Genomic DNA, 12,918 nt, shown 5'->3' with positions numbered 1-12,918 from the left:
CAATATTAATACCAATAAAGTGGGTACCAAATTTAAGCTTTCCGCACCACCACAAACCCCATCCAACCAACCAAATTCCTTATTAAGTTTGTAATTAGTTGCAAATGGAAATGCAGGGCTTGATAATTTTACTTCTAAATCTACATTGGTCCATAAGGAATAAGACTTTATGTAACATGTAAGAAATCCACTGAGATCAGGCCTTAAAATCTTGTTTTTCAAGAATCCACTCACCCACCTAACATAAGAAAAACGACATGGTAGCAATTCGCCTATCACCCCATTTGCCCTTTATAAACTTGAGCTAACCGGCCGTAGATGAAGGCAACAGGCCTGAAAGCAAGAAGTAAGTCAAATAACAAGACGCCGATTGAAAGGAAAAGGAAACAAAGGACTAATGGAGTCTCAGTTTCGTTTTCTGCTTCTTGTGGTGTGCTTTCTTCTCCCAGCTTTGGTCGAGTGCAGGGTTCGTCGTTACAAGTTTGATGTAAGTGTATAAAATATAAATGCTACATATGTGCCTGCAACTGCATGCTAGCTAGAGATTATCCCCAGGATATTTCCTTTAAAATGATGCTAGCTGCAGATTATCCCTAGGATATTTCCTTTAAAATGCATTTTCTTTTACGGTTTCACTTGAAAATAGCTACATGTTTTGCATGGTATAAGCAAAATTAAAGTTATATGATTCGAATAATATTCATACATGTGGTCGAGTACTTGTTTCGTACAACAATCTATATTATCATGCAAGCAACTAAACTCAAAGAAATCATTTCGATAAAGAAAGTTAAAAGTCTTGCCAACTTACAACTAAGAAAGCTACACCAACAATATTAAAAGAAAAAGAAGACGAAAAAGATTAAAAGGACATAAAGGGTACAATCTGAAATCACAGGCATATATACTAGAGTGTAAAAGTGACGTACGTGCATAATTTATAGCTAGCCTTGTAATTGAACTATTCTTAAATTCTAAAACCATAAGCTTAATTGTTTTTTGATATGTAGCTAATCATATGGGTAACGTACGCAGGTGGTGATGAAAAATACCACCAGACTATGCTCCAGCAAACCGATTGTTACAGTGAACGGCAGGTTCCCAGGGCCCACTCTCTATGCAAGGGAAGGTGATACAGTTCTTGTAAGGGTGGTGAACAAGGTCAAATATAATGTTTCCATCCACTGGTAAGAGAAGATATATACAAAACAGAGTTATTTCAAAGACAGACTGCGAGGTTTATCTTATATTTTGTGTTTTGTTCTAATTTTTGTTATAATTGGCAGGCATGGTGTAAGGCAACTGAGAACTGGGTGGGCTGATGGGCCAGCATACATTACCCAATGCCCCATTCAGCCAGGGCAGAACTACGTCTACAATTTCACTATCACCGGACAAAGAGGCACACTTCTATGGCATGCACATATTCTCTGGCTCAGGTCCACTGTTCATGGTGGCTTTGTTATCTTGCCTAAGCGGGGTGTTCCTTACCCATTTCCTACTCCCCACAAGGAAGTGGTGGTTGTGTTAGGTGAACTAAAAACTAAAAATTAAAAACTTACTCTCTTCCTGTCACCGGAAAATTGAGTAGTAATTCACAAAATTTGTTGATGTGAATTTCAGCTGAATGGTGGAAATCAGATACTGAAGCAGTGATCAATGAAGCTCTAAAATCTGGATTAGCACCAAATGTCTCTGATGCTCACACTATTAATGGACAACCTGGGGCTGTCTCAAATTGTCCCTCACAGGGTATTTAGTTGTAGTATTAACGCTAATAGCCATCAAATTAAACTACACCAAGTAAAATTGTCTAATGTGTATACAAATTCTCGCAGGCCGCTTCAAATTAGCAGTGGATAGTGGTAAGACCTACATGCTACGCTTGATCAATGCTGCACTCAATGAAGAGCTCTTCTTCAAGATTGCAGGACACCAACTCACAGTTGTGGAAGTTGATGCCACCTACGTAAAACCATTCAAGACCGACACAGTCTTAATTGCCCCAGGCCAGACTACTAATGTCCTTGTCACCGCCAACAAGAACACCGGGCAGTACTTAGTTGCAGCCTCCCCTTTCATGGACGCCCCAATTGCAGTTGACAACAGGACTGCAACCGCTACTCTTCACTACTCTGGCACGCTTGGTAGCTCCGCCACAACCCTCACCAAACCAACCCCCCAGAACGCCACTGCAGTCGCCAACAAATTTATCAATTCTCTACGCAGCCTGAATTCTCAAAAATACCCTGCCAATGTCCCATCAAAGATTGATCACAGCCTTTTCTTTACCGTTGGGCTTGGCGTCAACCCATGTCCTACTTGCAAGGCAGGCAATGGCAGTAGGGTTGTCGCTAGCATCAACAATGTCACGTTTGTTATGCCAACTACCGCTCTGCTTCAAGCTCATTTCTTTAACATTAGTGGCGTTTTTACCACCGATTTCCCTGCTAACCCGCGACATGTTTTCAACTACACTGGAAGCGGACCAGCAAATTTGCAGACCACTAATGGAACTAAGGTTTACAGGTTGAAGTACAATTCCACTGTTCAACTCGTTATGCAAGACACTGGAACCATAGCACCTGAGAACCATCCCGTCCACTTGCATGGATTCAACTTCTTTGTAGTTGGCAGAGGATTAGGAAATTACAATCCAAAGACAGATCCTCAGAATTTCAATCTCGTTGATCCTCCAGAAAGGAACACAGTTGGAGTACCAACTGGTGGATGGACTGCCATCAGATTCCGAGCTGATAATCCAGGTACATTTCCTTCTATGACACTGTTTTCAAAATTAAAATCCAAAAACTTGGTAAATTAACTCTAACCCATACCTAATTTTTCCTTTTTTTAGGAGTCTGGTTCATGCATTGCCATCTGGAAGTGCACACGACATGGGGACTGAAGATGGCGTTCTTGGTGGACAATGGAAAAGGCCCTGACGAGTCACTATTACCACCTCCAAGCGATCTTCCAAAATGTTAAAAATTAACCCAAGATTCCATACTTAGACGAAGAGTGTATGTTGTGCGGAAGAAAGTAAAAGAAAAACGAAGAAATGAATGAGAGTTATAAAGATCCTATTTGTTTCTTGAGTAAATTGAAAATTTTTGCTCAAGCAAGTATAAATAAAATTGGAAGAGCATTTTCTTTTCTTATTTAAACACAAGTGCAATTCTTTTTTCTCTTTTCCCTTGAATTTTATACATTAAAATTTTAAATTTGAGGTCTTTAGCAGCAGAGCAATGAAATTAACAAGCTTTGCTCTATTGCATTTTTTTTTATTATTTTTCTTATTCATATTCAAACCACCATAAATTCGAAATTAAATATATAAAATTTGCAAGAAGGTGTTTAACTTAACTTTCCAAGAAAATCAATTTATATAAGTTAATTTAAATTTATAAATATTTAAAATTTTAAGTAATTATATATCCAATTAAAATGATTATAAGTAATTGACACGTAATTAATTTATTTATAAAAAATAATTTATAAGTATATTTATTATTATTAAAATGACTAAAGATAATATTAAATGAAATTTATAATAAAATTTAAAAAATTAAATAAAAATAATATAATAAAATATTTATTTAAACTAATTTATCAGTACTAATATAAAAAGTTGAGTCTCCTCAATTTTTTTTTAATTTATAATCTGAATTTATAAGTTCAAAATTATTTTAAATAAATAAGTCGGCTTATTTTTAGAGTTTGTAAACCGGTTTCACCCTTTTATAAATTTAAATAAATATCTTTTAAATTTGTAATGAAATAAATTTAAATAAAAAAAATCTCACTTTGTGATTGTCATGGATAACCTCTTCATTAGAAATCTTAATGAGCCGAAAAGGGAAGACAACGACATTTAGGCCCATAGTAATTAGGCTATATGGACTGAGATTGGTTTAATAAATAAAAACAAGAGATAGTAATTAACATTTTGAATACCTAATTTTTTTTAATTAAAAAATTCTTAAATGGGTAATTATTATCAATGTCATAATAGCAGTATGTTAAATTTGAGTTTGAATTAAATTTAATTTATTATAAAAATCATTTATAATAAAAATAAATCAAAGTCAAATTTACAATATATTAAACTTGAGTATGAGTTAAACTTAATTCGTTATAAACTTATTTATTATAAAAAAAATTAGGTCAAAATTTTTAAATATTAAAAAACCCATAATGGACCCACCTACGTAGGCTAAAAAAACCTTTAATAAATTTTTATTTAAAATTAATTTTAGTTTTTAACAAGAATACTTATTAATATTAATACTTGAAGGTAACATTTATATCAGAAGAAGAAGTTATATGTTTAATTTCTAATTATTTATCTCATTACGTTTCATTTCAGATTTAGTGATAAGTCTTTTCTTATAATATTGAATTAAATTAAAAATATTAATTGATGATTTTAGGTTGAGTTTAAAGAGATTATGATCATTATATCTAAAGAGATTATGATCATCATATCTAAAGAGTCTTCCTTTTTATAAAAAAAAAAAAAATCGACAACTTCTTTTTACAATTTTTTGATTTAATTTAAAATTTTCAAAATTAAAGTATAGATTTTATTAAAATTATTATTTTAAATTATGTTATATGAATTATTTTTTTTTCTTTTAGCTTTTTATGCGATTGATTTGATAACTTTCATTTATTTTATTAAATATTATGGTATATAATTTTTTTAAAATCACTTAATATATATATATATATATATATATATATATATATATATATATATATATATATATATATATATATATATATATAATTTGGCTCTTATATATATACATACCTAGTGCCTTATATAATATCTTTTTACATAGTTAATAAATTATAATGAAATTAATTATATATATATAAGTTTTAACTGTAAATATATTATATATCTTCTGCCTAGTACTTAATTAGATAGTTTTTAATGTGATTTAAATATATATATATATATATATATATATATATATATATATATATATATTAAAAATAAGATCCCCATTTTAACTTTATTTATAATGTAAAAATTAGTTTTTAATAAAAATAATAAAAAAAATTAAATTTAAATTACAAATATGACTTTATTAGTATCATAAAATATAGAAATTGTTATATTTTAATTAATTTTATTATTATTTTTCTTATGAAATAATTATGTCATAATTTTAAATAATATTAATATATTATTTCATAAAATAATCATAAATAAATTTAATAATTTTCTAATATTAGAAAATATAATAATTAATGTAAATAAGTAGAATTTCAACCTAATGAGCTATAAGCTAGCGAGTTAGATCATGAAATTATAAACTAATTAGACCACTAGCATGCTTAATGAGTCATTTAATAAATTTATTCGAGGAGTCCACTTATAATTCTATTAAATGAAATAGTTGACGATATTATTCAATAAATTCACTCACAAAATTATAAAATAATGAGTTAATTCGCAATCCTTACTAGTTGAATATTAATAAGTTAGAACTTAATTCATTTATTTAAAAAATTTAAAAATTAAGTCCAATCATTATTCACTGGGAAAATAAAATTGAGCTTATTCAAACTTTTGTCTAATTGAACTATTTACCCCGCTAAATGATAAGCAATCCAAAATTGAACTACTAATTCAATTGCTCATAAGTTGTCACACCTTACCCCTATGCAAGGTATAATATGATATCGTAATATACCTAATGAAATACTGAATTTCATCTATCAATAAATTATTAAATATACTATAAGGGATTTTAAACAAATCAAATACATTTTTAGTTAAGGAATAATTAAAGTATTTAAAAAAAAAAGAAATTTTTTGCAAAAAATCTACATGGTAGCGACTGTAATTTCAACAAATCAACTTTATTAAACCTGTTAAAATCACCTGTGACAAATTATATAACATAATGTAATCAATCATCATTCAAAATTTTGCTTCCTTTCATTCACAAATCCAAAAGATAAAGAAATAGTATTATCTTATTACAATCGAAAAGAAATATTTAATTACAAATTTACAAATCTCTATAGTTACAACAAAAATATTATTACAAAGTTTATGTACAAACTGCTCATTGTCTTACATACATACATATAGCTATAAATACATCCAAAATGAAATTACAAAAGGGTATACATAATATATACCCGAAGTCAAATCCAAACACCGCTTCGCTGCCTCTTACTCTACAGCTTTATCCTTTCCTTTACCTGCGACAGCATAAATAGTTATCGCTGAGCGTTGAACTCAGTGGTGCACAGCTATTATTTTTATTTCAATATAAAACATGCTTTGTCAATGTATAACAAAGATTTTGAAATATCTAAATTTTTCATAAGTCCTAAAACCAATGTTATAATTTTCAATCATATAAATCATTTATTTTAATCACATTTTATCAAAGCATTCACAACTCAATTATGTTGCCAACAATCACACAGTTAGGGCCATGACACAAAATTTCCAATCAATATCGTGTTGTACACCACGACAAAACAATCTACAACCTCATTAATCGTAATTAATGAAGGAGGTGGCTAGCTAGCAATATAAGTACTCATATGAACTCAACCTCAACTAGCAAGCCAGAGAGGGAGGAACAAAATATCAAATTCACCTCAAATAATGAGGGACACAAATCAAATTGCCATGCCAACTGTGGTTTCAAAACAAATTCAAATAATTTCCATTCAAAGAATCACATTGTAAATCAAATAATCACATTTCATTCATTAAATTCCCCTTATAGGGTTGGCAACACCTCAAGTACTCAAACACTTCTAAAAACATTCAAAATTCGGCTCACCCCATTGCTACAATAAAATTGATAGCCAACATCTGCCTTTCCATAATATAATTTCATTTCACAATTTAAAATCCTCAAAACAAGGTAAGTAATTCTTAAATGCATAAGGAAAAGCATAATTGAATAATACAAAATTCATTTAATACATTTACAATGTTAAAACAAAAAGAAAAGTTTAGTTGTGCATAAATCTTCTTTGAATTCTCTTTTTTTGGTTTAGTCCTTCCTTTACTTAGAAGGCTCATTTTCCACTGAAATTACATAATTGTAAAATCTTAATACTTATTCTAAACTTTACTAATAGCTAATCAAATAATTTCCTAAGTTACCATGCAATTTAATGATTTATGGGTACAGGGCAATTCAAGACCTGACCTTAAAATCCAATTCTAGCATAGTTTCAGTCATAATTTGAGAAGATGATCTTAATGAAAACTGTTCCTCTATGTCTTAATTTTATTTTTCTTTTTAAATCACTCAATTTGGAGTTCTAGATCTCAAGTGATGGCCAAATTACTAAACACTATTCCAGGTGTCATATCCTAAAATTCTAGATTTTCCAGATTTGTACCTTAAACTTGCATTCTATATCCGGGTATCTTAAGCTCAAAATTTGGACTAGGTCCTTAAAAAAATGTTTTAGGCCTTTGTCTTAGGTTTCCAAATCATTTTTAATCATCTAAATTGGAGTTTTGTAGAGGAAGTTATGGCCTGATAACCATTCAAAGGTCACAGGGCAATTTGGCTAAGGTGCAGGAATTTCAGATTTGGCATTCTTGATTTATCTTAACAATTCCTCTACATTGTCCTAAGAACTGGGTTTAGGTCCAAACATGACATTTGTAGTTCTATGTCTTATGAGTATTTTGGCTCTGGAATCACCTAATTTTCATTTATATAGCTCCAGTTATGGTCATTTTGCCAAAACTGGTCGGATGCATAATTTCTCACATTTTCCAGGTTGAGTTAGGGGTGGCAATTTTGGACACGACCCGCGAACACGACACGAACACGACACGAAATATAGGGTTTAGTTAGACTTATTCGTGTTCATATCGAATTCGTGTCGACCCATTTATGAAACGGTTATAATCGTATCATGTCACGGGTTAACCCACTAACTCGACTTGACACGTTTATGATACGATTTAATATTCGTGTCACTTGTTGACCCATGATTCACTAACTCATTTGACCCACTATGACCCATGAACCCACTTATGTAGCGTGTTAAATAGGTTAAGTCATGTGAAACCATGTCAAATGAGTTATTTCATGTTAAATGGGTCATGTCGTGTTGAATACACCTAATACAATTTAATAATAATTGTGTCGTGCCGTGTAACTCCTATAATAAAAGGGTAGTGTTCGTGTTTAAATTTTTGACATGATTTATTAATCGTGTCATGTTCATATTGACCTTAATCGTGTTCGTGTTGCGTGTTGACACGACACGAACACGACCCATCAACCTGAATTGCCACTCCTAGGTTCAGTCTAGAATCAAGGCAGATTTACTGGACTAATTTTATCTAGCAATTTGATCAAGTTAGGGTCATAATTTGGTTTCATAGTCCTCATAAGAACTGTTCTCCTATGTCTTAGGATTCCATAGGTTTAAGAATCACCTAATTTGGAGTTTCCTAGAGTGAGCTATGCCTAATTGAATAAGTACTGTTCATATGATCATTTTCTCCGAGTCTAGATTTGGTAACTCAGATTCAAGCCTGATTTGAGCTATCCTATGGTCATTTTCTGGGTAAACTCTCTTCATGAAAGTTAGAGCATTATGTCTTAGGTTTCATTTCCAATTGGTTTCACACCAATTGGAGTTGTGTAGCTCAATTTATAAGTTTCTAGACACACTGGACTCAAGTGTCTAGATTTCAAGCCTAATGCACCCTATCCAATTCATCACTTCCCTCACCAAAACAATATCAATTCACACTCAAGGCACTTCAAATTACCATAATTTACCATTATAAATATCAATTGAATAGCATACCACAAAAACCCTAATTCCATATCTTCCAATTCCAACAATTCCAATCAAATTCAACTACATATTTCATGTATATATCATTATTCAACCTTAGAAATCACATTTAATTGCATCAAATCATCAAAACTCTAACCCCTTAGTCCAACAAAAATTCATACTCCCCCCTTTCCAACATGATTTTCATCATTTCTCATATAATTTCTACCTAATTCAACTTAATTCAAGGAATACATAATCATTTGAGCTTGTAAGATCACTTACCTCTTATGGAGATGTTCCAATCTTCTAATTTCTTCAAGATTAATTCTCTCTCTTGCTTGCAATCTTCCAATCTAGGGTTAATTTAAGATTTTCTATGGTTTATGTATGGAAATTATGAGAGGAAATCAAAGATCAAAAGCTTGATGTAGAGCTTTCATGGAGGGCAAGGAGAGAGAGGAAGTGTCGGTCATACAAGAAGAAGAAGAAAGAATTTGTTTTATGTTTAATTGATTTTTGTCTCGTATATAGATAATTATCCCCAAAATTTAAATAATTTAAATTATTATTATTTTTAATACAATTTTCTTAATTCCTTCCATGTCCTAAATTAATTTTAATACACATATCCTTTAATTTAATTCCCATTTCAATACTTTAATATTACTCATTTTAATGGATATTTAGGTGAAAAGTTAACTTTTGAAGTGAATTGATCAAAATGCCCCTCATCGGGTTATAGTCTATTTGTTTCCATAATACCCGATGAATCCTTAGGCTATGATTCACTTGATTATACTTCTTCTCTTTTCATTTCTTTGATTTTCAAATTTCCAATAATTTCTAATTTAATCCTTAATTAAGGATTCCATAGGGTCCCACACGAATCTAAGGTAGCAACTGAACTTATAGTCGCTTCCCTGATCGATCAACTATCGCCGGGACTTTAGGCTCATTTAACCTATTTATGCTCCATTTCTTTTATTTTCTTCCAACCTCATTTGATCTTTATTAATTTTATTTATGACTTTTCTATGTGATTTATGTATGGTTCCAGACACTCTAACTGTCCGAACAGACATTAGTCACCGAAACAGTAGAATGTACAGAATTACTTAACATGAGGGTGTTACATAAGTTATACTAGGTAAGTGTTTGTGCTATACATTAATTCAATGGAAATTAATGTTTTATATATTTAATTAAAATTTTATTATTATATTTTATTATAATTATTTTTAATATTTATTTATAAAATTTAATTATTAAAATTTATAACTTTAATATTTTATTTTTAATCTAATTTTAATTTTCAATTTTTCATCACTTTTTTAATCTATTTTCTAAGAAAAAATAAATTAGTTAACATATATAATTTAAATATATCATCACTTAAAAAATAATCAAATAAAAAAATTAAAAATATATGTAAAAGCATCATGATATTAATCAATCGATAAATAAACGTGAAAATATTCAAATTTAATTGGAAATATATAGTTACTTTTTTTTAAGTTTTAGCTATAATTATAATATTAAGCTAAATTATTTTTATTGCAGATGAGTGTGTTCATGTTTGGCATATGCTTGCTCTAACCAAGATTTTTTAAGATGATTCTGTACTACAATTCGGTAGTGGAACTTTAGGGCACCCTTGGGGAAATGCACCCAGTGTTATATATATATTTTTTTTATCTATCAATATTTCTAACTTTGAATTTTCTTGATTCCAATCCAAATAAAAAGTTTCATAAAGTGGTCTATTTTTATAGCACGTCTCTTTAAGGTGAAAATAGAACAATAATTATGATAATTGAATGACAATTAATATTTTTTTTATCATAAAAAATGAGCTCTCCGAGTATGATAGTCATTGCCCCCTAGGCGAGGGTTTGCAGTTAAATGATTTCATTTAGCCCCTAATTAACCCCCCTCATAGGGGTACCTACCACTAAGTTATAATTATAATGAATTATAATGAAATTAATTATATATATATAATTTTTAACTGTAAATATATTATATATCTTCTGCCTAGTACTTAATTAGATAGTTTTTAATGTGATTTAATATATATATATATATATATATATATATATATATATATATATATATATATATATATATATATATATATATATATATATATATATATATTGATGTGGCCCAACCGCAAGTGCACGGGTCGTACAAGTAATACAGTAAAGATATCGTTCCCACGAGGAGTTGTGTTAATGATTGAATTTTTGATATAAAAAGTTGAGTAAATTGAAATATTTTTGAAATTAAAGTAATGAATTAATGGGTATTGAGAATGTGAAATCTATATGTGCAAAATTAATATTCTATTCAACAATGTATTAATTAAACTAAAATTGCATCAAATTGAAATAAGCAAGTTCAAATATGGCAATATTCAAAATGACAAATAATTAAATTCGATTAGAAATTAACAATGGTAAAAAGGCGATTCCGGAGTTCGGGATTTCATATCCGAGCTATTTTGGGATTTTAAATTGGTTATCCAATCTTGTGAGACTAATGGGTTTTAAGGAGATTAATTCTTAAATCCTTTGAATTTCTTTTCGAGTGAGACAAAGAGTGCCTTAATCAATCTAATCCTACTTTCGTGGACTTAGAGTTAATTAAAACTCATTAAGTTCTATAATTAATCTGTGAATCCTCTTAATCCTTAGCCTATTTTTAGGTCTAAGTTAATTAAGTCCAATTTCTTGATTATCTATCACAAGGCCTTCTCCTTTCGGTGCTTCAACCATGGATTAAGAACATCACTTAATGGGATCCTACACTAAGTATGTCATTAAGCACACAAGAAATGAATAAAACTCATTAAGACCACAAAATAAGGATTACCAATCAAAATCCACAAAATATCTCAAATATTACAACCCTTACTCCAGAATCAAAAGTAAACTACTCACTATCCATAATGCTTACAAGATATTATGAGTTTATAAGGAAATAAAGCTTTAATCTAAGCTAAGAAATAAGAAATTAAACACTAGAAATGTAGAAAAATATAAGGAAAGAAAGAAATCTGCAAATCTTGGTTGAAAATGGTGTAGAAGGTGAAAGTGTCTCTTCAAATTCTGCCTCTCCTCTTCCTTTCCTTTTCTGCTCCTTGTCTCCCCCCCTTCTAAAAATGGGAAGTGAGACTATTTATAGCATTTTTCTGACATGGAGCCCTAAAATGGTGTGTTCTAGGAGGAATTATCTGAGGGAATCTTCTGCCAGCTCATTAATGAACTCTTTATGGGACTGCATAAGTGGACTGCATAAGTTATGCAGTCCCTTATGCAGTTTTCGGCTGGTTCTGGTTCACTTATGCGAAACTGCATGACTTGGTGCATAGGTTATGCACAATTCCGTGAGAGTGCATAAGGGAGACGTGAATGTGCATAAGCTATGCAGTCTCCTTATGCACATTTCGGCAGATATTAGAACAGTGATTTTTCTCCTTATGCAGATCTGCATAGCTTATGCGGCAAGTTATGCACAATTTGGTCAATGCATATTTCAGCTTGAAAACTTGTTTTTGACATCTTTGGCTGTAGAAGTCACTCCTCAATGGCAAAATTTCTCTTCAGTCCTTCAAAAACACCATTTTTCCTACAAAACAAAGTAAAAATTACAAATTAATCCAAAATCGACAATTATGAAAAACTAACTAATTTACTAATGAGATTAGCTAAAAATAACTAATAATAGAATAAAATGGCTATGAAATTAGACCTAAATGACTATGCAAAATGTATGCATCAAATACCCCCAAACTCAAGCTTTTGCTTGTCCTCAAGCAAACTTTAGAATGTGATGCAAAAAAAAAAATTTTTTAGGGGTGCCTTATCCAAAGAGCTATGAAAATCACCTATTAAAGTAACTTAACACCCCTTTAGCCATACCAGCAATCCATATACCCATCCTTCAAAATGCAAAGAATTTAATGCTTATCCAAGCTTTCACCGCTTAGCCATCAAGTCAATTATCATTCAAAATCCCCAAACCAACCAATCAAAAGAGAGAGTCATGCTCAAAAGGAATTCTAGGACCATCGATAACCAAAGTGTCTCTATATAGAATGATGGAATTTAATGA

At 30.4% G+C, this 12,918-nt stretch overlaps 1 protein-coding gene across 1 annotated transcript; it reads left to right on the top strand.

Moving 5' to 3' along the window:
• The first annotated feature begins 241 nt into the window (after window positions 1–241).
• On the top strand, window positions 242–3,161 carry LOC110639762 (laccase-4). The gene is made up of 6 exons (XM_021790868.2): window positions 242–487; window positions 1,036–1,187; window positions 1,287–1,531; window positions 1,624–1,752; window positions 1,839–2,765; window positions 2,858–3,161. Exons 1-6 carry the CDS (start codon window positions 398–400, stop codon window positions 2,986–2,988), a joined length of 1,674 nt encoding a protein of 557 aa, XP_021646560.2. The 5' UTR covers window positions 242–397; the 3' UTR covers window positions 2,989–3,161.
• The last annotated feature ends 9,757 nt before the right edge of the window (window positions 3,162–12,918 follow it).

Source organism: Hevea brasiliensis, chromosome 5 (genome assembly GCF_030052815.1).
Source record: "Hevea brasiliensis isolate MT/VB/25A 57/8 chromosome 5, ASM3005281v1, whole genome shotgun sequence".
Classification (NCBI taxonomy): domain Eukaryota; kingdom Viridiplantae; phylum Streptophyta; class Magnoliopsida; order Malpighiales; family Euphorbiaceae; genus Hevea; species Hevea brasiliensis.
This window is presented reverse-complemented; position numbering and strand designations above follow the sequence as displayed.

Coding starts and splice junctions, on each gene's coding strand:
- LOC110639762 (XM_021790868.2), top strand. CDS start 398: ATGGAGTCTCAGTTTCGTTTTCTGCTTCTTGTGGTGTGCTTTCTTCTC. Junction 1,188..1,286: donor TATAATGTTTCCATCCACTG/GTAAGAGAAGAT, acceptor TATAATTGGCAG/GCATGGTGTAAGGCAACTGA. Junction 1,532..1,623: donor GGAAGTGGTGGTTGTGTTAG/GTGAACTAAAAA, acceptor TGTGAATTTCAG/CTGAATGGTGGAAATCAGAT.